This window comes from Juglans regia, chromosome 11 (genome assembly GCF_001411555.2).
Source record: "Juglans regia cultivar Chandler chromosome 11, Walnut 2.0, whole genome shotgun sequence".
Taxonomy (NCBI): Eukaryota; Viridiplantae; Streptophyta; class Magnoliopsida; order Fagales; family Juglandaceae; genus Juglans; species Juglans regia.
Genome location: NC_049911.1, coordinates 16,710,145 through 16,737,433, shown reverse-complemented (window position 1 = coordinate 16,737,433; position 27,289 = coordinate 16,710,145). Strand labels below are relative to the sequence as shown.

The following is a 27,289-nucleotide window of genomic DNA, read 5'->3' as shown; positions in this document are numbered from 1 at the left end:
CCATTAAATATAATTTTGACTCAATAAAAATTATTATTATCTCGACCTTAGAATTATTGGGCTAGGTCATTACAAACTCTCCTCCTTATAAAAATTTTGTCCTTGAAATTTACTAGACCTCTAACAACCTGCATTCTTTCTATGTCTCTTTTACTCCTCAATAGTTTGGTCGAACTTAATATTCTAACAATTATAATTGTCCCCTATTTTGGTCGGATGCTTCACTAAACCTTTAAGCGTACACATTGGCACAGTATGTGTCAATCATCATACACTCCAAATTCAACTCAAACTTAAAAAGTATCTGTCTTAACAATGGGAAGCCTAATAATAAATTCACCCAACAATTATCTTAACTCCACATATAATAGTAACTAATGATCTCCACATAAATAAAACTCTCCAAATGAAATAATAATAAAATTCTCCATCTAAAATAATAATCTCAATAAATCGTAACCTAAAACTCTTCAAAATTTGGATCTTAAGGACTCGTTTGGATTCGTAAGTGATCTCAGCTCATCTCAACTCTTCTCAGCTCATCTCAACTCATCTCACTACTATTCAGCAACTTTAACTCATAAATCTCACTACTATTCACAACTCATCTCATTACTTTTCACAATCCATCTCAGCTCATCTCAAATCATCTTAAGTCATCTTCGAATCCAAACATCTCCTAAATCTTACACCTCATTCTTGGTGATAGAATCGTGTTACCTGGAGAACATAAGATATTTTTCACCAATCATCATGAAATACCATACACCATACATAAATCTATGTCATAACTCCAAAATTCCCTAAATTCATTCCTAATTTCCTCGGATCAAACTCCACAAAATATAAGATTATTTTCTCATTAACAGGATGCTTCATTAATCTTAAAACCAAAGGTTCCTAACTTCATATTTAGAAACTTCCTCACCTTATGCGCTAAACCCCTTTCATGTCGTAGGTGTACTTTGACATGCAGGTATCTAAAAATATTTCATTCATAATTTTCATTAAAACAATAGAATAGTAAAGTTAAAAATATTTACTGCAGAGTAGGACATGCCTTGAGGAGACCTTGGCCTAGATTTTTTTTTTTCACTTTCAACTTTCAAAATTCCTTTTTACTTGTAAAAAGTTTTTTTTTTTTTTTGAAAAATCTACAGAATCTTCGATCTGGCTCTGATACCAACTGTAACACCTCACTCCCCACGGGTAATAATAAATTCATTTTTAAAAATTCTCGAAACCCGGAGTGCTACTACTAAACTTTTGACTTAAAAATATTACATTCTAAGGAAGCATCAAGTACAAAGATTCTATAAATAAAATTATTTTTTATTAAAATAATGAGATCATAAAAGCGAGTGAGCGGAAGCATTTATTAAAATTTCTCAAACCCCATGCCATAAAAATCGTAACTTAAAATTTCTATACATGATCTAGGCCACTGTCACGCCTCCTTGGACTAAGTCCTGTCCTGCAGCTCAAATGCCATAATTATCCTGACCTGGGGTGGTTTAAAAACATAAAAATAAGCTAAAATGAGTCGATGACTTAGTAAAAAACTCATCATAACATAAACATACTTAACATAAAATTATCATAAAATATTTCATGCTAAGAACTTAAAATCATGATTGATCACATAAAATTTTTCATAAAATATTTCATGCTAAGAACTTAAAATCATGATTGATCATACTGATATTTATGCTATGCATGACTGATTTATCTGACTTAACTGAATTATCTAATTTATCTAATTGATCTGACTTATTTGGCTGACCAACACACTTAACCATGTGTACAAGGTTGTACACTAACTTCCCCTACTGCAGCAAAGGAAGTCAATTGTGCAGTACTTTGGCGTACTATAGTAGACCACGCTTGAGTTCATGGCTTGCACGCCCACCCTAAAACTGCATTGATACCATACATCTGAATGACCATCTGATCAACTGTTCTGATTTTATCTTACAATTGATCTTATAAAAGCCCACACATATTATGTAACGTGAGATGCATAAGATGCATAATACATACATAACTATAATATGCAAAATAAAACATAATGGATGACGTACTTGCAAATATCATGACATGCGTGGTACGTAAACACTAGCTTCGAAAGAACTCGTTGTAATAATAATATATATAACTAGCTAACGTATGCTAATCCTAATTTATGATCACACTACTTAACTTGTAGTGTTGTTTCTTAAAATTCTTGACACAAAATCGATCACAGTGTTGGAGTGGGAGGTTTATGATTTTTTTTCCTAAATAACACGCAAAATTGAGATATTTATAGAGAGATTTGGGAGTAGGTGACGACTAGTTTGAGTTGGATTCGATTTAAAGCGTTTTAACGTGAAGATGACTTGTAGAGTTGTATCCCTGTTGGAATAGGATGCCGACGAGTTTGAGTTCGAGTTGGACTCGGTCACGATCATTCAAGAATAGAGTTTGAATTTAAAAATATTATCTAGTAGTTCATTTAATATATGATTGGCAGTGATTGAGACTGTGTATGAGACTTCAATCAGTAATGATTTTAAATTGAAATAAATTTCTAATGGCATATCTTTAAATTCTAAAATGAGTTTAACTCATTCAATAAATAATAAATAAGATTTAACCTAGTTATTGAGCCTAATTAAAACTCCTAATCAGTCTCAATAATTTATCGTTCGTGGGCTTATCCAATATGACCCGTTAAATATAATTTAGGCTCAATAAAAATTATTATTATCTCGACCTTAGAATTATTGGGCTAGATCGTTACAATCTGTTATCTAGTTTAATCCAAGACTTGTATAACCCACCCCATCTCACAGATCAAGTAAATCACCGGCTTTTCACCAATGGGCAAGGTCATCTTTCAGGTATTAAGATCTGTTGCCCATCTCCTTCAATCACTGTCACACACTCATCTCTCTAAATTCACTTTGCGATGGAATATACTCACTTAGAGGGTGAGAACCTCTTGAAGGGGAAGAAGACAAAGAAGAGATAATAGAAAGTTTCTTTAATTCTCCAGATACCTTTCTACAAATGGTCCCCACTACTATATAGGGAACATGCTATCGGGACGTACAGAGTAAACCAATAGAAATTGTTCTCGGCTAACAAACCAGAGATAGAAAAGTAAATTGCTAATACAACTAAAACGGAAAGTCCAAAGGAAAGTAATTGAAAGAAAATAAAAGTACTAAACTCAACATTAACCACTTAAGTTCATGGGCAAGGCCCACTACTTGTTCTTCCTCTCTGTCCATCTGCTCCAAGCCTCCAGCCCACGATTTCCCTTCTCATCTGCTCGAACCCTAACCATACTCATTGTGACAATCACCCGCCATTTTTGTTTTTTTTTTTTTTCGCAAATGATTTCCTTCTTTTTGGGAAAGCTAACAATAAAACAATTACTGCCTTAAATTGCTACCTAAATCAATTAACACATCTGGCTAGAGCATAAATAGGCAAAAACCAAGGGTAAATTTCAGTAGACACTTCGTCAGTAGAGAGTAATTGAAATCAATAGATCTCAAATGTCACTAAAGGATCCCAAAACATTTCGGAATCCCACTACTAATGCCCAGATCAAAACTCCTATCTCAAGCCTTTAGAACCTCACTCATCAAGACTATTTGTCACACTTCGTAGGTCACTGGTTCAAAGAAGGAAGAAGCATATGAGTTAGGGTTGTATCTTGGCTATCAGATTGGGCCCTTGGGCCGGGCTCGAGTTGAGGGCTTAAGGGTTGGGACAATTAATAAGTGTTAAGTTATTGATTATCATGTGTCTATAAGGGTTATGGGCCAGATGGCCGGCTCGCGAAGTAGTCCAATCCACTAGAAGTCTGTTTTGCATTCTGTTTTTAGTTTTTGTCGTGTAGTGAGTTTCCAGAAGAGGAATTCAAGTCTGGTATTCCCTATGTTAGCCTTATATGAGGTCAGTCTGTACATGAGACGGTTAAGCAAGATTTTATGATAATTCAATTATCAATTTCCTTCCCTTTACTCTCTCTATTTCTATGGAGGCTTTCACCCTCAAAGTGAGCTATTTCCATTTTCATCACACATTTCCATCATCCATTACAAAAACCATTAAATACGACTGGAGCTATTACAAGGGTGTTACATTGTGGTATCAGAGAATCCGATCCATAATGGCAATACATGGCACAAGGCACAAGGCTTAATTAGCTTCAAGATGGCCTCTCAGCTTTGAAAAAATCCATAGACTCTCAGTTGAACAACTTGGAGATAGAGATGCTGGCACTCAAGTGACAGTCAGACTCGATGATGCAGCAGCTTGCTTCCTTGACTCTGGAACTTTAGAAGCGGAATACCAACAACCCTCAAGGAGAGTCATCTTCTAGTAATAATATCCCCCGAAATGAGCAGATGGAGCTAGGGGGAGCCCCATCCCAGACAAGTAAGAATTGATTTTCCCTGTTTTCATGGAGAAAACCCAACTGGTTGGTTATATAAGGCTAATCATTTCTTTGCATACTATAACACACTTCCATAACATAAAGTAAGGCTAGCTTCATTTCACATGGAAGGCCAAGCCTTAGTATGGTTCCAAGATGTAGAAGATTCTGGAGAAATAAGGAACTGGGATAGTTTTACTAAGGCCTTGTTAACCAGGTTTGGGCCATCCTCTTATGATGACTCCATGGAGTCCTTAACAAGACTTAAACAAATGGGATCTTTGGAAGAATATAAATCTAACTTTGAGTCACTTTCCAATAGGTTAAGGGGTTTATCTAAAGGATACAAGTTAAGATACTTTCTCAGTGGGTTAAAGGATGAGATTAGGCATACAACACATATGTTTAACCCTACAAATATGTTAATAGCCTACAGTTTAGCTAAGATTTAAGAAAAAAATGTCACTATTACCAAGAAAAGCCACAGAAACTTCCAACCCCATGAATCTGGCATCTATAAACAATTTCCTTCCCAAAATAGCAACCATACACCCAACCATACCCATAACAACAACCAATCATATCCAAAAGCCATAGTTCCAGTACAAAAAATTAAAACATAGTGGATGAAGGAAAGGAGAGAAAAATGGTTATGTTATTATTGTGATTCCAAGTGGAATTTGGGCAATAAGTGCCCACAACCCAAGTTGTTTTTAATAGATGAGGTGGATGATGAGTAAGGGGAAGCTGAAGCAGAAAGAGAGGAGGTGGTGAGTGATGAATTCTTAGACTTTGTTAATCAACCTAACCAACCTGAAATTTCATTAAACACTCTCACTGGTTCACTAAACCCGAGAACTATGAGAAATAAGGGAAAAATAGGAAGTCAAGAGGTGGTGATTTTAATTGACTCAGATAGTACCCATAATTTTCTGGATCCCTCTATTGTTAAAAATGGGGGAGTACCAGTGAATGTGCATGAGATTGTCAAAGTTAAGGTGGCTAATATGAGCAAGTTGGTAGTGAAGGGAGGTGTACAACCATCAAAATTAAGTTGCAAGAGATAGTTTTCACTATAGATGCATATGTGCTAGTACTAGTAGGGTGTGACATGGTATTAGAGGTCTAATGGTTACATGAATTGGGATCCATTTTGTGGAATTTTAAGGATATATCCATGAAATTTCAATCCCAGGGAAGGGTTGTTGAGTTAAGGGGGTTATGTCCTTCTAACCTTATTGAGGAGGGTAATCCTAATGTGAATAATAAGTTGGAAGAGAAGGGACCATCACTGCAACTTAGTGAGCACAGTGAGGAGGATTCAGCAAGCGACTTTCCAAAACCAATCCAACTCAAACAATATGAGGATGTCTTTGGTGACCCTAAAGGCCTTCCCCCAACCCGTGGCCATGACCACTCCATCACCCTTTTCCCAAACACCAATCCAATTTCAGTAAGACCATACCGTTACCCTTATTTCCAAAAAGATGAGATTGTGAAGATTGTGAAGGAACTACTAAATCCTAGAGTTATAAGGCCCAATCACAGCCCATATTCTTCCCCTATTTTACTAGTGCGAAAGGCTGATGGATCATGGCGTATGTGTGTGGATTATAGGGCCTTAAATAAGGTCACAATGAAGGATAAATTCCCCATCCAAGTGGTGGAGGAATTATTGGATGAACTCAGTGGTTCAAGGTTGTTTTCTAAACTAGACTTGCATTCAAGATATCACCAAATCAGGGTAAAACCTGATGACACTCATAAAACTACTTTTAGGACACATGAAGGGCATTACGAATTTCTGGTAATGCCATTTGGGTTAACAAATGCCCCTTCTACTTTTTAGAGTTTGATGAATGAAATTTTCAGGCCTTTCTTAAGAAAACTTATCCTAGTATTTTGTTATGACCTTTTTGTGTATAGTAGGACTATGGATGAACATATTCTGCATTTGAAAACAACTTGAAAATTTTGAAAAAACACAACTTGTTGGCCAAATACTCTAAGTGTCGGTTTGCTACAACATAAGTAACATATTTGGGTTATTTAATCTCATTTGAAGGTGTTAAAACAGATACTGAAAAGTTGGCAGCAATGGAGCAGTGGTCATTCCCAACTACAATCAAGTCCCTAAGAGGGTTCTTAGGGTTGACAGGGTACTACATAAGGTTTATAAAGGGGTATAACAGCCCCCTTGACTCAATTACTTAAAAAGAATCAATTATGTTGGAATGAGGAAGCTAAATAGGCTTTCTTAAAACTGAAAGAAGCATTAATCAGACCACCTGTGTTGGGCCTACCTAATTTTTCCTTACCATTTGTAATAGAATGCGATGCTTCTGGTTTGTCCATTAGGGCGGTATTAACGCAGAAAAAGAAACCTATAGCCTTCTACAGTCAGACACTTAAGGGGAGAATCTTGTCCTTGTCCACCTATGAGAAGGAGCTATATACATTGGTAATGGTAGTATAAATGTGGAGGTCTTATTTATTGGGGCACCAACTTGTGGTCAAAACCGACCACCAAAGTTTAAAATACTTACTAGAACAGAAGGTGGGAACACCAATGCAACATAAATGGGTGTCGAAGTTACTGGGGTATGACCTATTGGTGGAGTATAAAATAGGACTTGAGAATAAAGTAGCTGATGCACTGTCTAGGAAGACTGAAATAGAGCACGTAGGGGATGACAGTGCCACTTTGGCAGTCATTTCTCTGCCTACATTGGATTGGTGGAAGGACATTAAAAGTGGCTGCATTCAAGCCCTAAGATTCAAGAATTATTATAGAAATTTCAAAGAGGGAGTTGTCACCAGCCTACAAGGTGAGAGAAGGCCTATTGTTGTATAAGAAGAGGGTGGTAGTAGCAGATGACCAAAGGTTGAAACAAAAATTGCTCGAATTGTTACACCATAGTCCAGTGGTGGGGCGCTTGGGTTATGATAAAACCCTTCATAGACTCGGATGAGATTTCTTCTGGCATGGCATGAAAACTGATGTAAATAGGCTTATCCGAGAGTGTGATACTTGCCAAAGTGTCAAGGTAGGTCAAACTAAACCTAGTGGATTACTACAGCCTCTCCCTATACCATCACAACCATGGACACAAATCTCCATGGATTTTATTGAAGGGCTGCCCTTGTCTCAAGGGTTTAATAGTTTATGGGTGGTAGTGGATAGGTTAACAAAGTATGGGCACTTTACTCCTTTGGCCCATCCATGTTCTGCTAAGACAGTAACTCAATTATTCACCAAGCACATCCTTAAGCTCCATGAGATGCCTAACTCAGTGGTCTCTGATAGAGACAACACCTTCACTTCGTAGTTTTGGTAGGAGCTATTTAAAATTCAAGGGGTGCAGCTGGCATTCAGCATAGCTTATCATCCTCAGTCTGATGGCCAGACTGAGGCAGTCAACAAGTGTATTAAGAACTACTTGAGTTGTTTCATAGGAGATAGACCCCAAGATTGGGCATTATGGGGGCCTCTTGCTAAGTGGGGGTACAATACCACCCAGCATTCCTCTACTAAGACCACCCCATTCTAGGCCCTATATGGGTATCCCCCTCCCTGAGTACTAAGCTACGTGCCTGGAACAGCCAAGGTCAAAGCAGTGGAAGAAAATCTAAAGACCAAAGAACAGATCCTAACTATCCTAAAGCAAAATTTGCAGAAGGCCCAAAGCTGCATGAAGAAGTAAGCTGCATGAAGAAGTAAGCTGCATGAAGAAGTAAGCTGCATGAAGAAGTACGCAGATCTGAGAATAAAAGATAAAAAATTTGAGATCGGAGAATAGGCTATCTCTATCTCCAGCCTTATCGGTAGTATTGGTGGCAACACGTCGGAACCTAAAACTGGCACCAAGGTATTTTGGACCCTTCTAGGTCATCCAAAAGGTGGGATCCGTGGCCTATAAACTACAACTACCACCCACAGTAGCTATACATTCAGTATTCCATGTTTCATAATTAAAAAAAGAAGTTGGGATAAAAACAAAAGCCTCTTGTCAATCTACCTCCCATCGATTTCGTAGGGGTTTTGAAGCTCGAACCCGTACGAGTGTTGAGTCATCGTGTCTGCAAGAGCAAGAACCTTCCTGTGACAGATTTGCTGGTGCAATGACAAGGTCAGAACGAAGATGATGCAACGTGGGAGGTGTATGAGTGGTTGAAGGCTTCTTACGCCTTGTGGGCAAGGTGCTATAAGGAGGCGGCTCTGTCACACTTCATAGGTCACTGGTTCGAAGAAGAAAGAAGCGGATGAGTTAGGGTTGTGTCTTGGCTATCAGATTGGGCTGCATGCATCTAAAGGCTGTCACTTGGGAGGGTTGTGCATGGTTATAAGGGAGAGGAAGAAAGAGACAAAGGGGTATCTTGAATCTTTTAATTTCTAGTGAATATTCTTTGTAGGCAGGGTACCTCGAATACCCATTATCATCTTCTTTTTACTAGTGTTATCCAGCATGTGCAACAATTGGTAGCTAGAGCCAACGATCCATGGAGGACGAAATACTTTTCAAGCAGCAACAAGAAGCCTTATAGTGGCGGGAAGACTCTCATGAAACGAGTCTTCAAGAGTTTAATAACCACTTGAATGAGTTGACAAAGTTGATGCTTAACTAGTTGGCAAAGCAAAACAATATTCTTAAACGGAATATTATGATTGAAAATTAGTGGGTTCAACGGTAGGGAAACAAAAGTCAGTAGTTGTTGAAAAAAAGGGGGATGTCCAATTAATGCATGAGGGAGTTGTAGCACCCATGGAAGTTGATCCCAACGGGATTCTTCTTCCTCTTGTCTCCATAAGTTCTTTGAAAGTTGTAGATTATTCTACTAACTCCGCCGCTAACAATCTAGGAGAGATTGTAAAGGCCTTCAAAGCTACCATCGTGGACGACTTGAGGCCTACAACTGTGGACGTGCCAGGATTGAAGATGGAAGAGGTGAAGGTGGTGGTTGAGGTCGATGATGAACATGAACTCCAAATCAGCAAGGGAAGGGTTAGTGAGCATGACAAGCTGGTTGGAGAGACCATTTGAGGAGACTGAGGTTTATCAAGTGGTGTGTGTAATGGTTAAAGATAAAGCCCTTGGCTTGGATGGTTTATCCATGGGGTTTTTTCAATTTTGTTAGGATGTTGTGAAAGTATATGTGTTGCGGATTTTCTAGGAATTTTTCAACTATCAAAAGTTTGAGAAACCTCTTAATGCCATCTTCATCTTTCTTATTCCTAAAATAGCTGAGGCCTCTGAGTTGAATAATTTTTGCCCTATTAGCCTTGTAAGTGGGATTTATAAGATAATTTCTAAAGTGCTTGCCAATCGCATGAGTACAGTGATGGAAAAAATTATTTCCAAACCTCAAAATGCTTTTGTTCAGGGTAGGCAAATACTTGATTCAATTTTGATTGCTAATGAATGTTTAGATAGCCGAATGAGGGAAGGTGTCCTAGGTGTTATTTGTAAGCTGGATATGAAGAAGGCGTATGATTATGTGAATTTGGATTTTCTTTTCTATATGCTTGGGAGATGTGGTTTTGGGGAGAGGTTGTAGATTAGACGTTGCATCTCTATTGCTTGGTTTTCAATGTTAGTTAATGGAAATCCTTGTGACTTTTTCCATAGCTCTCGTGGATTGAGACAGGGGGATCCATTATCCCATTTCCTCTTTGTCATTATCATGGAAGGTTTGAGTTGAATGGTGGAGGTTGTTGTAAGGGGGGTTTTCTTTCTAGATTTACGGTAGGAAATGTTAACAATGAATTTATTACACTTTCCCATCTTCTCTTTGTTGATGATAATATTATTTTTATGATGTTGATCGTGGACAGATTCAAGACTTAAGGGTTGTTTTACTTTATTTTGAAGTTGTATAAGGCCCTTAAGGTAAATTTGGGTAAGTTGAAGATGGTTCTGGTGGGAGAGTTAGGAATATTAACTGTTTGGCAGAGTTTTTGGAGTGTAAAGTTGTTGCTCTACTTATGAAATATCTTGGTCTTCCACTGGGAGCGTCTTTCAAGGCTAAGTCTATTTGGGATAAGGTAGTTGAGAAGATTGAGAAAAGGTTGGCAGGTTGGAAGAGGTTATATCTATCGAAAGGGGGTATAATCACTCTTATTAAAAGTACTCTTTTGAATCTCTCAACTTATTACCTCTCTTTATTTCCTTTGCCTGCAGGGGTGGCAAACTGAATTGAAAAATTATTTTGTACATTTTTGTGGGGAGGAATGGGTGAGGAGACTAAAATCCACCTTATTAGTTGGAATAGAGTTTATTCTCCTATTTCAAATGATGGTTTGGGGGTCCAAAATTTAAGTAGTTTTAACAAGATCTTGCTGGGGAAGTGGTTGTGGAGGTGTCAATTGGAAGGAGAGTCATTGTGGAGGGAGATTATAGATTGGAAATATGGATGTGATTGGGGGGTGGTGCTCTAAGGAGGTTAGGTGGATTTATGGTGTGAGTCTTTGGAAATTTATTAGAAAGGGATGGGAGAACTTTGTTAAACATACGAACTTTGTTGTGGGTGAGGGTTCTAGGATCTGTTTTTGGTTTGATATTTGGTGTGGTGATTGGGCCCTTTTTAGTGTCTTTCTGGTTATCATCTTTCATATAGCAGCGCATCAGTATGCTTCTATTTCTGATATGTTAGTCCATTCTAATGGAATCTTGTAGTGGGATGTTGGTTTTACTAGAGCTGTACAAGCTGAGAACTTGATGAGGTGTCTGATTTTTCAGCTTCCTATATTACATGTGGGTGTAGTGAGAGGGATAAATTGACATGGAAGCATAAGGGTAGTAAAAAGTTCTCGTTACAGTCTTATTACAAGGTTTTGACTATTCAGCATTGTTTTCCTTTTCCATGGAAGTGTATTTGGAGGTTTAATATGCTTTCCAAAGTAGCGTTTTTCATATAGACAACAACACTTGGAAACATTTTGACGATCGATAACTTGAGAAAGTGGGATTTTGTTATTATGGAGTGATGCTTCATGTGTAAGAAACATGGAGAATCTGTAGATCATTTAGTTTTTGTACTGTGAGGTGGCAAAGGCATTGTGGGATGGTGTGTTCAGTAGTGTTGGGCTAGTTTGGGTGATGCCGATGAAAGTAGTGGATTTGCTTGGGTGTAGAAGATGGTTCCTTTGTGTCTCATATGGTGTATTTGGTGGGAAAGGAACGAGCAATTAATAATAAGGAATGCACTATGGAGGAAATCTGAAAAGTCTTTGTATTTTCTTTATTGCAATGGTTTTCTGCTTTAGGGCTTTAAGGAACTTCAGCTCATGATTTTCTATCTTCCTTCCCCCTCTTAGAATGTAATTAGGTGTTTTCTTTTGTATATTTACTGTGTACATGGGTTTTGCCTATTACATTTGTTAAATAAAATTTCCTTTTACTTATTAAAAAAAAAACACATATAGGTCATCTTACTGAAGAAAAGGAATTAGAAATAGCACTAATTTCTTTTTTAATAGTTCCCGTTTTCACTCCTGTCATTCTTAGGAACTTGTACATGAGATTGATATTCTAAGCGGAAAATTTATCATTTTGTTATTGTATTTTTATTATAGACCTTGGTGGCTAATTAATTAAACTAACTGAATAACAAAAGGGATCAAAGAAACTGATGCTCACACTCTTGTACAAAGAAAGAGAGAGCGGTTGCTACAACTCCAATATCCATTATAAAATCTGACACCAATTCTTTTAACGACATTAACAAAGCACCAAATCATTACTTCTCTTAACTTTTTAGCTTTTCAGGACTCCCCATAGAATGATAAAATAAAATGATTCAAATCAAATTGAGACTCCGAAGACGCAAAAACTAAGTACTTTATCAGTTGTTTTTTTCCTTTAATCTTTGCAGGATTTGATTTGGTACATAGCATCAAATTCATACCAATAATATATAGATGGTACATAGCTGAATAGTACCCTAGGAAAAAAGGTAAGAGACATCTATGCAAGATTCTATATAATTAGTATCAGTGATTTGGTTAATTTGATGCGTTTGAGTCTCAATTACAAACTAAAAATCCACTAGATCAGGGAAAGTGACCACACTACTCTCTTGGAAGACCTAAGCACAAATCTTTTTTATTATTAGTAAATGTTGCTATTATCGGAGAAGTTGAGACATCTATACCATCCGTCATCTTCTACACAGATTTGTAGCAACGGAAGCTGCTACTTGTCTGCTGTGCCACCATAACAAATACTGTTTTTCTCTTCCAGAATCAGGCTATTCGAAAGGGAACTAGAATTATAAACCGCAGCTAGGAGGGTACATCATTGGCAGTAATGTCAATCGTCTGTCTAGCAGAAATCAATCTGTCCAAGGTTTGGTCCGGAACTGTAATCCCAGATGTCTCTAAGTCTGCAACAATTGCAATGGCTGCATCTAGTTCTCCAAGATCAAGACATTGCAAGATGATTTCATCATAAAGGGGACTGCAATAGAAGAAACCGTAAATGAGATTTTGTTGGAGTGGTTTTGGTTTGCCAACAAAAATATACATAATTTAAGGCTCTCTTGTTGAAAAACTTTTCTGATGAATGATAATTCATGTTGAAATTGCCAAGTTTGTATGTTCAAAAATATATATGGCATGCTATTAGGAAGAGGCAAGACTCAAATTAAATGCAGTAAAAAAGTTCCCGGTCTTGCAATATGATGCACAAACAATCCATAAAAATATCAAATTACAATCTTGTGTAGACAGCCTAATTTTTAGATCAAGAAAATCAAACCTCAATTTTTTTTTTCACTCTCCTCGAATAGAGAACATTATCTCACCTCCCAAATGCATAGCCAAGACTATGTGTTGTCTGCAATATCTTCAAGAATGCTGATGGCACTGGAGCCCTTATTGCAGCACGCAAGATCATGGCACAGTCCCCAATAGTGGGTGTTCCACCCAACTCTATAACCTGAATGTTCATTATTTCAATCTTTCAAAAAGAACAATACAATTAAAGCAAATGCTTCTATCGGAGCAGTAAAGTCTCCAAACCAATGAAACGATACCAAATAAATACTTTAGTCTTTCACTATATTATTGGGAGATCCCGTCAAATATGGAGAGCATGGAATGACAATATATGTTTAGGCAAACGTGTTACTAGCGTGTTATGACGTGGGGAGTTTTAAAATGGTCACATCAAGTCACAAAATACAGACATATTGATAAGAGTTGGTGATATAGAAGCCAAAGCATATTTTGATGATAGATACTTCGACTTTCAGGGAAAGTAGTCTCACACCCAAACTATATGCATGGGAAAATAATCCCTAAATTCATTATAGGAAAAGAAAAAGAAAATTAAAAAGTCCTATTTTTTGTGCGATGCTTACAATTGAAGTGGAACCCCAGAGGATCTTTTGAGAAATGGAAATTAAAAGGTCTTTTGGGAATCAGAAATCAAAGAGTCTTTTATGCAACAAATGACCATTTAAATAATAGGGGGAGTCTTGAGAGATGGGGAGAATTTTAGGGACATCCAAAACGATATAGTTGTAAGAAAACAAGACTCATACAGGATAATAGATACAGTTCATGAAATGTTCAGAAAATTCAACGTATAAGACACTTGTTATAGTACATATAATGTAATAAAATACAACACCAAAACTCCAAACCTATCACACTGATAGTCTTCAAGAAGAGATAAAGCCCCTCCAAATCTGTTGGGAAACATTAGCAACATAGCATCAATATATCATTCTCTCTTTATAGGAGTAGGATTTGAACCCAAGGGCCAAGACAGCCAACCTCAAGAACCACTCTACCACCATACCTCCATCTACTAAAATAAATATAATAGTCAAGGGTATTTTTTCCCTCTACCAACATAGCTCCAGCCTCCATCTACTAAAAATAAATCTGATAATTGAGACTATTTTTTTTATAAGTATGATAGTCAAGGGTATTATGGAAAAATCAGCTTAAAAATAATATTTACTCTTACTGCATCGATTACATTCAAACTGGATTATGCAGCTAATTGACACTTGAATATAAAAGTACCCAAACGCATATTGGGCTGGTTCACCGTCAAATAGAAGCTCTAAGACTGGATATTGTACATTTCTGGGAGATAATTTAGTGACATGGAAGAGTAAAAAACAGATTGCTGGTGCCAAGTCTAGTGCTGAAGCAGAACATTAAAGTATGTCCCACAAAATTTGTGAGGTTATGATGGCCTAGATATTCATGATTTTCTTGTTTCCGTTGCCGCGACCTAGATAGGTCTTATCTCTTGTATACCTTCTTGTGTACTTGGGGCTATGCCTATCATCAATACAATCGTTTGTTTATCAAAAAAAAATATTTGTGAGGTTATGTGTAGAGAGATTTTCTTCGACAAATGGGATTTATAGTGGACAATCAGGTAGCAACCCACGGAAACATGAACAAAATAACGAATCGAAGTAGATTGCCTCTTTGATCATGACAAGTTAATCACTGAAGAAGTCACGACTCCATATGTAAAGTCAGAAATTCAACTGGAAGATTTATTTACCAAGGCCCTTGGTTGTGGTCGGGTAGAATCAATCCGCTTGAAGATGGGATATAGTCTCCAACTTGCGTGGGAGTGTTAAAGAAGATTATCTTGAGCCAGGATGAGCTTATGTAAGATGGGACATATTGCCTGTAAAACTATTTTATCCTTATCTTTATATCTTGTTAAGATATTATTGTGACTTGGGAGATAATGACAGTGAACCTCAGTCAGAGATAAACTTCCAACCCCTACAATTCCTGTCTTTATTTTTCTATTCCTAGACATAGCACAGGTGAAAGGAAGTGAGAAAAGATATAGGAACTTGCCTTCAGCATAAGTTTAATTGCCAACTCAACTTCCCATTCCTGCGACCATCTTCGAGGAGGTGCATTCCTTAGCTCTCTTTCCCATGTCCAACCCCAGACATCAGCAATTGTATACATGTCCGACACATCAAACACCTTCCTTTTTCTCAGCTCCTTAAATGCCTCAAAAATATCTTCAGGAAACCAGTCTTCATCGGCATCGTCCTGTGTCCATCCACAAAAACATATTCTGAGGTAAGGCCCTAAAACAAAAATGGAATCTTTATTCCCCCGCTGGTGGAAACAAAAACCGAAAACTAGTGTACACACTTATACACCAAGCACATGCCTTCAAAGTTCTAATTAAATAAACTAAAAACATCCGATTGATAAACCAAATAAATTAAACCAGACGTGCAAAAAGACAAGTACAACTGTTTAAATATATTAACCATTAGTAGCTTTATATACAATAAAGAATGCTAAGATCTTACTATTACACCTTCGTCTTTTTTAATAATTCTACAGTAACATTAAATGGTGTTAATTTCTATAATATTGCCTGTGGCTGTTTTCATAAGTTTAGAATCTCACTAATCCATATGCAACTATTTCATCAATGTCGTATTTTGTGAAAAGCTTAATCGAACACCTGATCCAAGTGGTACCTAAGCCTTCCGGTATCACAATCAAGATCCTTCTATACAGACTTTAGGGGTGCTACCCACCCTATACTGGTGGGGTAGCAGCATCACCCGGCCCTGCCCAAACACCATGACTGTCCACCCCTGCCATATGGGCAGACTTTTCAGGCCACCATCTGGTCTCCACAATACAAAACTGATCCAGAATATATGCTAAACCAACACACATCCAAAGATTCCAATCACTAAACCAAAAAATCCAAAATCAGTAGATCCGAGCATAATATATAGATCCAAACTAAAAATGTCCATAGATTTAAAAATAAATAAAAAATAAAAATATCTGCACCTAATTGCTCTGTGGGTCTGTGCAGATACCCACAGCCAGTCGTGGCTGTGGAGCTGGCGATTTCTGATGTGTTGGAAGATAAAGAAAAGAAGAGGAGAGGAGGGGCCGTGTGTCTGTAAACCAAATGAGGGGGAGGGGTAAAATTAGGGTTTTTTCATTATATATTCTACGTGGGTGGGCGGATTTTCACCCAAGCAAGTCCCGACCTGCAACCCGCTCGCTTGGAGATATATCTTTAAGCCACCAGCCCCAGCCCTCGGGGAGGGCAGGGTAGTTCCAGTGGCCCTCCCCCCACACCTACTATACACCATGCCATTATATATTCTACGTGGGCAGGCGGATTTTCACCCAAGCAAGTCCCGACCTGCAACCCGCTCGCTTGGAGATATATCTTTAAGCCACCAGCCCCAGCCCTCGGGGAGGGCAGGGTAGGTCCAGTGGCCCTCCCCCCCACACCTACTATACACCATGGCATGCAAGATGTTAGCATTTCCATCCTTATGGACAACTTCAAATCAAGTATCCATATTAACCCGAAAACCTATTGCATGACAAAGAATAATCACAATAAGGTAATTGACCTACAAATAGGATTTATTAGTGACTTAAATTGTTTTTTTATAGGTAATTTAGAACTGTTAAATTATTAAACAAATAACTGATGGTAGAGACACTGCCAAAAAGAAGAATGGAAAAGAAGTACTAGAAATGGAACCATTATGCACTTTCATACCTCCACTGACATTCGAGACGCTTTTCTCCTTGACTTTTTGGATGAGGTAGTTGTTTGGTCAGAATCTTTCAATAATTGGACTCCAATCATTTGAAGAGGCTTCTTGCCTTCAACTTCCTTGTCCTTTACCCTCTCTCCATCTTGGCTCTCAGTCTGCTCTACCTCCTCCTCCTCATCAGCCTCATCATCTTCAACCTCTTTTGTACCATCTTCTACGTCAACATCGTCTATCACATCTGTAGGTTCTAATTCTTCATTTTGCAAAGGCTTCCCATGATCACCATTAAAGCCTTCTCCAAGAAAGCGGCGTTTCCAGAACTCTGTATTTCCTTCTTGAAGCTTGATCCTAGAAATTAGTTCATCCAGCTCTTCATCAACCTGCCAGACGAATCATATTACAATTTGAATGGCAATGTACTCAGGTAGAGGAATTATGCTAAAGATAAAATGTAATATGTGGATCAAAAGAAACATTAATCTGATTAAACAAAAGACTAAATAGCACAAAAAAAGTGATAAGTGAAGACTAACTTCTTCTTCTTCCTCCTCAACTGGAGGAACCCAAAGGGGCCGACCACGAGAGCGGTTTATTCTCCTTGCTTTCTGCACACGCTGATAAAGAACATTTCTAGTTCCATCAGTCGGAAGATCTTGTGCTTCAAGTTCTTCCTTCAATTCAGATACAATCATCTTACTCGCAGCCTTGGGCTTTAAAATGCTCTGGTCGGGACCCTTTATAACTTTCTTTAACTGCTCCTCCACTCTGATATAATCAGACTCTGATGCATCCCCTAAAGCAGAAACTCCTTCATTCTGTAAGGTTTTCAGAAGCTTTCGATGGTGTGCCTTCCAATCCTCAAGACATCTTTGCTTGAAGGAGGTTTCCATGGGATTTGAGTATATAAATCCATCAGCATCTGGATCAAGAGGAGTTTTTCCCCTTCGAGGCACCCATCGTTTGCGCTCACCAGTAAGCCCACCCTCTGCAATATACCTATTAACATGCAAAGACAGTTAATACCTTAATAGTAGAATTAGTATCAGGATATGCATTAGACAAGCGGTAACACATGCCTGTAAAAAATAAAAAGATAAAAAGAGGCAAAATTAACTTGAAAAAAAATGACAAGATCCTTTCATTCCTGTTCTAGATTTGAATTATGATTCTTCGACAGTGAATCACTTGTTTCCACCAAAGACCTTGTAGAATCTCAAGTTTCCCTTTCGATTCTTTACTTTCCATGACCCAATTCGATGATCCAAATCTAGCAAGTTATCACACCGTTTCGTTTCTAAAGTTCTTATAAGCATATTTCTTCACTATTTATTCCCGCAGAAAGCAAAATCTTTCTCAACGAATTTGTAGTAAAGATAGGCTTGTGTATGAGATTGTGTATGCATACATCTATATATATGCTAAGTACATTGAAGAAAGATACAGTAATACATGCATATGTATAAATTAATACGTTTCAGAACCATTGAACATATTTGAAATATGACATTTGGAAATTTGCCTTATATTGCCTATATGGAGGGCTGGTGTCAGAGGACACTTTCAGTTTAGGACTACAATGAGAGAGAGAGAGAGAGAGGCGGGGGGTGATCATAAGACCCCAAAAGCCCTTCTTTACCAGGGTTACATGTAACCGATGGAAGTGCTTTATAGTTTATAATTGGATCTTGCACAGGCATTTTTATCATTTGGTAGATCCAAGTCCGTGGCCTATGGATGATCACAGTACAGACGGATTAGGTCACTTTTGACAACCAAAAGTAGCAATTTAGCTACAATCTATTAGGGCTTTTGCCTGAGCAGCATTTAAATGATTATGTGCTGCCGGGATAATGGCTCATCCCGCATTAGTCAAGTGCCTGCTTGATTAGGGGTATATGTATTTGTTGGACCTCTCTGTCTACTAGGTGAAGCTTTTGGGTTGAATGCTCTAACATAATATTGGATCCCAAATTGTTTGTTCTTGAACTCCAAGTGTCAGGCCTAAGTGTCTTTCTCTCAAACTTAGAAGGGTAGTGCTGGTTTCTTTACTTGGTTTTAAAACAAAGATGAGAGTTGCTGGAAATTCTCCATATGCTCATAGAGCAATCCTCTTTAAATAGAATACAGCTGAACAAATAATGAAATCTATGTCCCAATTATGGGATCAACAATATCAATTAGAATCCCTAATTTTAGGTATACAACAGTAATATATCCACCAAGTATGGAATGAATATTACAAAAAAAGACCTCTATTTGCAGCACAAACAATGGTGTCTGACTTGACAGCTGGCTCTTACAGTTGGGCTCCCCACTGAGTGGCTAAAGCTTTTGGGTTGGAAGCTTTAACACGTAGGAATGCTTCCCGCATTTGAATAGGAAAATGTTGGATGTGTGGGCAAGTCATGGCATAATTAAGAGGACAGTGCACAGACTTGAAGAAGAAAGAAACAGGAGCAAGAAAGAGAAAGAGGAATATATATATATATATATATAGAGAGAGAGCGAGAGAGTGCCCATTTCTATCCCAGTGTTCGAAAACCATTTTACGTTAATATTTGGTCCTAGTTAGACTCAGAACAATAGTAAAAAAGAAAGCTTATAAACTTGAATGAGCAAAACATAAAATAATTTACAAGCTAATGAGAACAAGGGGGCAGTTCCAAACGAATAAAATTTGTTGATATTATACTGATGCAGATGAGAAACAATGTAGCTGTGCAAGACTGACCAGAGGATTAAGCAGTCTGAAAATAAGATGTTGAAAAACAGAAAGTTGAGAATTATAAGGCATGCTTATTAATACTTTCGACAAATCATAAGAAAATGAAATTTCTAAATAAATGCTTTTAATTTATGACAAGTTCTTTTTAATCCAAAGTGAAATTGCTAAATAAATAAATAGAGAAAAGTGGACTTTTCAGCGATTGTAGCATGTTCATTATAAAGCACACCTAGCAATGTAATCAATCTCATATCCAAGTTCCGCTTCTTCTTGTAGTGGTTCAATCCATGAGCTCACCAAAGTCCGGTACTTTCTGCTCATGATCATGGCACGCGGTGGCATTAGTTGGTGATCTTTCGCCATGGCCTCTAAAGCTTCTAGCAAATCAACAATCCTGCCTGAAATTAAAATGACTTCTAGCTAAGAAACATTTCTAAGTTTTGGTCCAAGGAATAAAAATGAACATAGCAAAAAGAAAATAGTTTAAAGCTACCAGATTATTCTAGCTGGCTCTCTATTCACAGATATCAGTCAATATCGTCGATTGGTTGGGAAGTTAATTTATCTTACTGTGACTCGCCCTACATTACTTATGCTGTTGGAGTGGTTAGTCAACATATGCTTGCTCCCCGGCAACCTCACTTTGATGCAGTTTTTCGTATCTTGTGTTATTTGAAGGGTGACCCTGGTTGAGGTTTGTTATACAAACCAACTATTAATTTGTCTATCACTTGTTTTAGTGATTCTGACAAGGCTGGAAGTCGGTCTGATAGACAGTCCACTTCTGGCTATTGTACCTTTATTGGTGGTAATCTTGTTACTTGGCATAGAAAAAAGCATTAATGTTGTTGCCCGTTCTAGTGCTAAAGTTGAATATAGAGAAATGGCTCACACTGCTTCCGAGATGTTATGGGTTCGCTCTTTCCTTCGTGGCTTGGGTCTTGATGTTTCTACTCCTATGCAGATGCACTCCGACAATCAAGCCACTATCCTTGATTGCTAACAATTCAATCTTCCATGAGTGTACCAAACATATCAAAGTTTATTGTCATCTTATTCGAGATTTATTAATGCGAAAAGAGATTATCACTCCCTTTGCTCACTCCAAAGAAAAGCTAGGTGATATTCTCACCAACCATTACCGCACATCCTTTCAAGAAACTGGGCATGTTTGATTTATATGTTCCAGCTTGAGGGGGAGTGTTAGAGTTACTGTAATTTGTATAAAGGACTACTTATTTTTATAGCATGAGGTTATTGTTGTAATTATGCTATAGTCACCCTAGTATAAAAACATGTATGCTGATAGTCAATAGTAGTTCGCTTTTTTCATGTTTCCCTTGTGCCTTTCTCCTTCTTCCTCACTTTTCTCTCAACTTTACAACTCAACTGTGATCAATCCTTGAAAGTACCTTACCATTCCTTATAGAATCGCTTGCATGAAGGAAGCATATGTGGCAGACCTCTGTAATCCTCGGCATGTTTCAGCTCAATCAGGTGTCGCCTTTACTAGGGATGCAAATGAGTTGGACCTTTTCTCATCATTCTTCAACAAGTTGTATTCATGTGGGGTGGAACATAATAGTGTTGATAAAATGGTTTGTATCCCATCTAGGAGAGGCAACTTTGAGGTGAGTTCATACTAAAAGATGCTATGTAATCAAGCCAAGGAGCCCCGCGGAAGCTTATTTGGAAGAATGTGGTTCCTCCAAGAGTGGTTTTCTTCGCATGGACAGCAGCACTAAAGAAATACTTACCTTGAACAACGTGAGGAGGAATGGCATTATAGTATCATCCTTAGGAGGCTTGTATAGGAAAAATGAGGAGATGGGGCATCACTTACTCTTACGTTGTGAGGTTGCTAGCTTTCTATGGAGCATCTTTTTCAGTCTCTTCTGGATTAAGCGGGTGATGCCTTCACAGGTGTTGGAGCTTTCCACTTGTTGGAATAGACAGTTTGGCCACCATCAGCATGTTTCATTGTGAAAGATGGTCCCATTACACATTCTCTGGTGCATATGGAGTCAAATAAACCAGCGTAGCATTGAGGATCTTGAAAGACTGGTATCGGAGTTGAAGTTTTATGTTTTAAACGCCTTGTATATTGGACAAAGGCCCATTATGGTGTTCCCTTTTCTATTTCTAATTTTTATGATTCTATAGCTCTTTTCCCCTTTTTTGTTTAGTGAGTTCATGTATACTTCCTGTATAAAAGGATAACATCAAAGGGTTGGTACATTTCAAGCCCTCTCATTATACTTCATACATTTCAGTAATATGAAAAGGTTGGTACAAGCTCACTCCTCCCAAAAGAATTGATGAGAATCGAGATATCTAATATAAAACTTTTATCAAAGCCAACACACTGTCATTTGAAATTAAATGACGAGAGCACATTAGATAAATGGGTCGATTGTGCATGTCACACTCAACAGAATAGATGTACCAAACCAAATTTTTAAGCTTACTAGAATTGCCTGGCAAGTAAAATCTCTGTAAATAATTGTTAAACCAATATGGATATTTAAACATACTCAGTTTTTTCCTAACAAGTTTGTAGCTTAAAACCTAAGAAAGCACACCCAAGCATCATAGAAACTACTAGAAATCTAGACCAAACTAATAAGCCCTATCTCCAGTGCTGGCTACATATGAGCTCCAGAAGCAAACTCTCTGAGGCAAAAATTGAAGATAACACAGTTTTAACAGTCATGAACTCTTCTTCATGGCCTCATCAGAAAACCATATGAAAAAGTGTCTGCCAACCTATTTGCATCAGATTAATAACACATGATCACTTAAGAAAAGAAAGCATTTCTACACTTCATTCAACTAATGAATGACCTAACAATGATGAGATTAGAGACGATATAAAAGAACTTGATGGACAATGTTATGCCCACTATAAAGAAGCTTAGGAATCAGCTTCTTGGTCTCATAAAAGCATAAAGTCTTTGAAGAAGTATATGAATGACAGTTTGGTCCCCATTCTACCTTGCTTGCAGATATAGCTCCAGATAGGCTTAACCTTTTTCAACACAATTGCATGGGTTTTGGGTTGTATGATTTAAAATCTGTAGCCAACAAGTAATAAAAAGAGTGCAACAAATTAAAGGCCAAGGAATTTATTCTAAGAAAAACATGTGTACCTTCTCGACATAAAGCCCTAAGATACAAAGATAGTGGATCCCCATGGTTTCCTTCATTATGTAAAACTTTTGTTCCCCCCTCAAAGTTTTTAAGGGCACGGAAATGCCGAATAGCTTCAGGTACCACACAGTACTTGGCAAAGCACTCCACTAACAACCTGAACATGAGATACTGATGTTATTTACCGCTCATTTAATTTTTTTTATATAAGTAAGAAAGAGATTCTATTAATCCACGTACTAATCATTTAAATTATAAAGATTATGATAGCTGAATTCAAAATTGTATCAAAACGTTAAAAAGCTTATAGAGGTTTTAGTTCTAACACATAATATATCTATATATTTCTAACGTATACTTGCAAAAAAAAATCTATATATTTCTAATCTACGCAAAATGAAAAATTTCTATACAGCAAAATGTAAGGTATTATCTTAGGCAAAACCAGCTAAATAACTCCATCTTCGGCCCTAAGAGCACTAAGAAACATAATGGACATGGAGGCACTTTAAATCCAAATTTTATAGAATAAATCTATTTGCAAGCATCTTTATTGACACACAAGTCTGCTGATGTGGAAGTCTGCCACATCAGCATACATAAAAAAGTCTTGGTATTTTAAACACCAATACTTGTAAGGAGCATAACTCAATTTTATATCTAAACTAAAGCAGGATTTTTACAATTGTAAAAGCATGTATTTTGCCTGAGTGAGAAGAGATAGATGCTTTAGTCTCACCTCAACTTACAGAACTATGGTGATCATACTAGATCACATGGAAACTTGATAGCAGCCTATTTATCTCATTAAAGGTGCCTAATTGTTCTTGTATTTAAATTCACAATTGCGACCTTGGGCATGACTAATATTCTTGTATTCAAGAATTTTTCAACTTCAATCCAAACATCTTTTAAATCCCGAAAAGGTCATAATTAGCAGGTACATTCTATGGTCTTAAAAAGTTCTAATTCTAAAAAAATAAATAAGCTTCTCACTTAATCATTTTTCTAGATACAACTTTTCTCATTTTTCCCCAAAAAACCTGAAAAACATCTTACAAAAATTTTATTTAGACAATTTTCAAACTACCTATTCACTTTCACAAACTCTAATAAAAACACATTTCAAAAAAAAAAAAAAATCCATTGCTACTTTGGGCATCATCTATTGTATTGAATGGAACAAATTTTAATGACTTTTATGCTGCTTTTCGCAGCGCTTAGCTTGTAGGATTTTCTTGTATACTTCCTGTGTACCTGGGCCTCGCCTAATTATGTGGATTAATAAAATCTTTTTCTTACTTGTCAAAAAAAAAAAAAATCCAAACGATTTCTCATTTTTCCTACTCACTTTCACAAAATCCAATAAAAACATGTCTCAAATTTTTTTTCAAAACTTCTAAAACATCCTTAAAAATTCTACAAACCAATCATGGCCATATGATTCCATAATTATTGTACAACAGACTCAGTCTATAAGCTGATGAACTAATTATTATATGTTAATTATTTTCTTCTTTGATAGGTAAAATTAAATTTTATTGAGTCAAGTAATAGATTTTATGTCAATTATAGATTTTATGTCAATTATTGTTCAAGCTTTGAACTAATGGGCCCACTTTACCTAAAAAAATTAATTATACAACAGACTCAGTGTAAAACCTTGGAGACACCTATTCTTCAATAAACAGGTTTAAGCCTTCATAACAGACTCTATCTTCAATTTAACAGATTTAAGCCTTCAAAACAGACTCTATCTGTTTTATGGATGTGAATCCTTTTCTTTTTTCTTGTTGCATTCCAGTAGCCATCTCTCCAATCAAGGGAGAAGACCCGGGGGGGGAACTATAACACCCCTCCCCATAGGTCAGGAATGTTACGTACATGAACAAATATCAGGATTCTTAATCTTTGAATCCCTTGCCCCCTCCCCACAAATGACTCCTCTAAATTGGTTTTTGATAGGTACTCTCCTCTCAATTGTGACTAACGTTTGAGCCAAATTAAACAAAACTCCAAGGCCTAAGAAAAAAAAAAAGAAAAATAAGCATAACAAACACAATAACCAAAAGCATACATAGATATTAAGAAAAAAAAAAAAGAAGAAGAAGAAGAAGAAAGGAATAACAAACAAACATACAAACTTGTCAGAAAAACTCAACATAAGCTAATAACCAGCATGCCAAGGGAGATGAACAAAAATGAAAACTAAAATATCCATCGCCAGAACACGACGATCAGGAGGCCGGCATCCCGGTGGACGATACAACGGCAAGGACACTGGCGACTTGTGATTTGACCGTAGAACATGTTTCCAATGCGGAAAAGGACACCCAGGCAGCAGAAAGTGACGGAAAGACATTTGGGATACCTCCAGCAGTGGAAGGGGCTATGGTGGTGTACGATCTCAACAGGGATATGGGAGAACACAGCCAAGGGTCGAGATTTGACCTGACGAAGGCACCCCAGATGAGCTTCACAGACAGTGAAAGAGAAACCTGGGAGGAAGTCCTCTCACTGAATTCTGTGCATCCAAGTCAAAAAAGCAACATCAAGTGTCAGAATGGGTACTGCACAAGGTTAAGGAGATTCACCATTGTGTATCAACAGTGATGGCTTCGAGGACCAATTCATGGCTCTTCTTACAGCCATAAAGGCTGGTCAAACCCCCCAGAAAATGAGTTCAGTTCAGCAAAGAAAAGAGCTAGAGATCTAAAAAGAGTCAACTCGACAGTTAATTACGAAGATAGAGAGAGGTGTTCAGGCTGTGCAAGATTGAAGGGAAGGGCAATGGATGCAGTTTTATGAAGCCAAAAATCATTTCGTGGAACGTAAGGGAGCTGAGTGAGATGGGAACATGCCTCAAAATCAGAAACCAGCTTCAGAAATGGAAAGTAGACATTGTATGTTTACAAGAAACAAAATTAGAACTCATCACTTTAAATACAGTTAGAAGTTTGTGGGGATGTAGTCAAGTGGGGTGGACTCATTTGCCATCCAATGGAGCCTCGGGGGGCATTGTAGTTATGTGGGATCAAAGGGTGGAGGAGAAAATGGAAGATTGTGTAGGAGACTACATGGTAGCTTGTTTGTTCAAGAACGTTGTGTATGGATTCCAATGGGCCATTGCAGGTGCCTTTGGTCCTAACATAGACCATGCAAGAAACTTATTATGGGATGAGTTGGCTTGTGTAAACAGGATATGGGACCTACCGTAGTGTATTGGTGGTACTTCAACGTAACTCAATTCCTGAATGAAAGATTGGGTGGCTCTAGTTCCAATTTGGAAATGGTAGAATTCTCAAACTTCATCTTTGAACAAGATTTACTAGATCTTCCTCTTGCAGGTGGTTCCTACACCTGGTCAAATACTTGAGAACAACCCCTCATGGTCAAGGCTCAATAGATTCTTGGTATCACCTGAATGGGAAGCTCACTACCCGAATCTTATTCAGAAGAGACTCTCTAGGCTTTGCTCAAATCATTTTCCCATCCTCCTTGATAGTGGAGGTATTCCTAGAGGCCCATAGTAGTTTAAGTTTGAAAATATGTGGCTGAAATCAAAGGGTTTCATCGAGAGAGTCCGACAATGGTGGTCTTCATATCAATTTTAGGGAAACCCAAGCTATTTCATGGAAAGTAAATTGAAGGCTTTGAAGAAAGACCTGAAGGCTTGGAATGAGCGGGTGTTTGGCAATGTGGAAGGCCAAAAACATCCTATGTTGGAATAACTCAACAGATTGCAGAGCGCGGAAGAGGTTAGGGAACTATCCGCAGAGGAGAAGCTCGTAAAGTCCAAGTGTCTGAGGAACTTGAGATGGTTACATTATTGGAAGAAATATCTTGGAGACAAAAATCGAGAGCCTTTTGGTTGAAGGAGGGGAACAAATGCACCAAGTTTTTCCTTCAGGTGGCAAATTCACATAGGAAGAACAATACCATCGAGACACTATTGGTAGATGGGGTGGCTACTAACAATTTTCTTTGGCTGAATACCTCCTCTTGTTCCTTCTCATTCCACAATAGCAAAAAATAGATTACACAGATCAGAAATTCGAAATCTGACTTCCTATCCTAAAGGGATTCAAATCTTGGATAAGATATGTTTCCCATACTTATCTACCCAATCTAAATATTCAAATTACAAATCCTATAAATCCTATACAGCTGTCTATAGCTGAAATACATAGATAAAACATAAGAATTAATTCAAATAAATATAATCCACTAATAGCTACTTGACGGACCATATCGTAAAATACTATGAGCAATTGCTTTCAGAAGAATTTCCTTGGAGACCGAAATTAGAAGGACTTACCTTTGATGGTCTCAAGTCACAAGAAGTAGCACGGCTTGAGCAACCCTTCAAAGAGGTGGAGATCCAGAAGGCAGTAAAAAGTATGGTGGGTGACAAGGCTCCAAGTATGGATGGCTCCTCTTTG

General features: G+C 37.6%; 1 protein-coding gene across 1 annotated transcript in view; it reads right to left on the bottom strand.

Annotated features, from left to right (window-relative positions):
• Positions 1-12,366: 12,366 nt before the first annotated feature.
• The window catches only part of LOC108993628, a 61,732-nt gene continuing 46,809 nt past the window's right edge, over positions 12,367-27,289 (bottom strand). Inside the window, exons 7-13 of the mRNA XM_018968608.2 lie at positions 22,847-23,004; positions 19,927-20,095; positions 17,506-17,968; positions 16,975-17,352; positions 15,270-15,473; positions 13,235-13,368; positions 12,367-12,888 (exon numbers count right to left, since the gene is read on the bottom strand). Coding sequence (XP_018824153.1) covers positions 12,714-12,888; positions 13,235-13,368; positions 15,270-15,473; positions 16,975-17,352; positions 17,506-17,968; positions 19,927-20,095; positions 22,847-23,004 — 1,681 coding nt within the window. The 3' untranslated portion in view covers positions 12,367-12,713. The remainder of the gene's footprint in view (positions 12,889-13,234; positions 13,369-15,269; positions 15,474-16,974; positions 17,353-17,505; positions 17,969-19,926; positions 20,096-22,846; positions 23,005-27,289) is intronic.